The sequence below is a fragment of the Folsomia candida genome, unplaced genomic scaffold (assembly GCF_002217175.1).
Source record: "Folsomia candida strain VU population unplaced genomic scaffold, ASM221717v1 Fcan01_Sc041, whole genome shotgun sequence".
Taxonomy (NCBI): domain Eukaryota; kingdom Metazoa; phylum Arthropoda; class Collembola; order Entomobryomorpha; family Isotomidae; genus Folsomia; species Folsomia candida.
The window spans coordinates 710,402-712,167 of record NW_019091233.1 but is presented as its reverse complement, the minus strand read 5'-3'; the positions used below and the strand labels follow the sequence as shown (position 1 = coordinate 712,167).

Below are 1,766 nucleotides of genomic sequence, written 5' to 3'. Positions count from 1 at the left end.
ACTGAATTTTGGTTATAATACAAGTCTAGCTGCGCATTATTTTGATACCCGATTCAATTTAAAAACTAATTAATTTTCATCCTGACAGACTCAAGTGGTGTTGAAGCAAATTTCCAACAAACTGTGTCAACTTAATCTATATATTGTTCTAGAGTGATGCTTAAGATAACGAGTTGAACGAAACCCACGTCACGTTTTCTCAGCTACATAAAAGCCCAGTCAATCCGACCTTCACTCAATTAATGTGCTCTGCAAAAGCAATTACTTAATACGCCTAAATTACCGCTATCATGATGCCTGGAAGTTTCCGAAAAATGCTCATTCTGGCCCTATCGATTGCCACATGTTCCGCATTCATCCAGGAAATATCGCTGTATACCGGAACAGATTGTACTGGAGGAGCTATCACTTTCCAAACCAAGGAAGCTCAATTGACTAATTGGGAGTTCTTCCTACCCTCCATAAATTCTGTGAAAGTGCATGGATGGTAACACATTAAATTGTTCGAATTAATAATTACACGTAGTAATATTGAATATATTGACAGGTGGGTATTGTATTCTGGGGCCAATTTTAACACATATCTGAATAGTTATAGTTATCGTCCAACATTCGTGTGCATTAATTCAACTCACCCAAAAACATCACGGTCTCTCCGGCACCTAGGACCATCACAAACTGACACACTGTCCCTCTCTGTCTATGAAAGTGGTAGTTGGGTAGGAAGAGAACTAATTATCACAGCTCCAGCTGCAACTAATTTTGGGTTCGTCGCCACCTACGGGGTTGCATCCGACTACTCCAGTTGGACATTGTACACAAACGCAGATTTTACAGGAGCTTCAGTTTGTGTGGCTGGTAATGGCGGTCTCGTTTCTAGAACCTTTACATTTAGATCGGCAACATCAGGATGCAACAAGGACTATAAGCTTCGTGGCACTAAAACTATCACAGATGTATCAAAGTTCTACTACTTTTAAGCAATAATGCTGCAGATGTACGGGTTTGGTATTACAAAATTGTTTAGTTTACAACTAGTTTACTGTTTTGCAAATTGACTATTAGGTTCAATTATGACTAGCTAATGTAATGTTCGCGCATATTGGAGACTTTGCTTTTAATAAATTATACAAGCATTAATTTAATCGTTGATAAGATAAGTAAGCGATAATGAAATACCTCAGCGTTCTAAATTACTCACGCTGCTTACGAACATTTGTAAACAATTAAATGCTTATGTTCTTCTGAAAATGGCGCGGAAATATGTGACATGACGAGTATCAAAATATTATCCCTTCAAATCGGTCGCGAAGAGATTATCTCGTTAGCGGCCGTCTCATCTCATCTCGTCTAATCTCATCATCATACGAGATCGTCTCATCTAATCGGCAACTCTAATATAATCGCAATAGGTTAGGAAACATTTCTACCTCTTTCATGTCAATATTTGGATATTTTCTGGCTTGCGTCACACATACTTACGTTGGAGAATTGGATTCTACACAAACAAAACAAAATTAAATTTATCGAATTATTTCATTAAGTCGAACTCAATTTTTTAAGGATACATACATACAGATATACATACAGATATATGTATGGACAGACTGTATATTCAATCAAATTTAATGGGCCCTATAAACGCAAACTTTATGTATCATATAAATATATACTTATGTAACTGTCCCTAAACTAAAAGAAGTTCTGAATTACGTAAATAACGATCGGATAACTCGATCACTTTAGTTTTGAAATAACTAGACAGA

General features: G+C 36.6%; 1 protein-coding gene across 1 annotated transcript; it reads left to right on the top strand.

Moving 5' to 3' along the window:
* Positions 1-277: 277 nt before the first annotated feature.
* LOC110861417 lies at positions 278-1,129 on the top strand. Its single transcript, XM_022110526.2, has 2 exons — positions 278-487; positions 548-1,129. Exons 1-2 carry the CDS (start codon positions 291-293, stop codon positions 978-980), a joined length of 630 nt encoding a protein of 209 aa, XP_021966218.1. The 5' UTR covers positions 278-290; the 3' UTR covers positions 981-1,129.
* The last annotated feature ends 637 nt before the right edge of the window (positions 1,130-1,766 follow it).

What these genes read in the sequence shown, in the direction of transcription:
- LOC110861417 (XM_022110526.2), top strand. Translation starts at nt 291, where the DNA reads ATGATGCCTGGAAGTTTCCGAAAAATGCTCATTCTGGCCCTATCGATT. An exon ending in TCTGTGAAAGTGCATGGATG is followed by an intron (nt 488 to 547) that starts GTAACACATTAA and finishes ATATATTGACAG; the next exon opens with GTGGGTATTGTATTCTGGGG.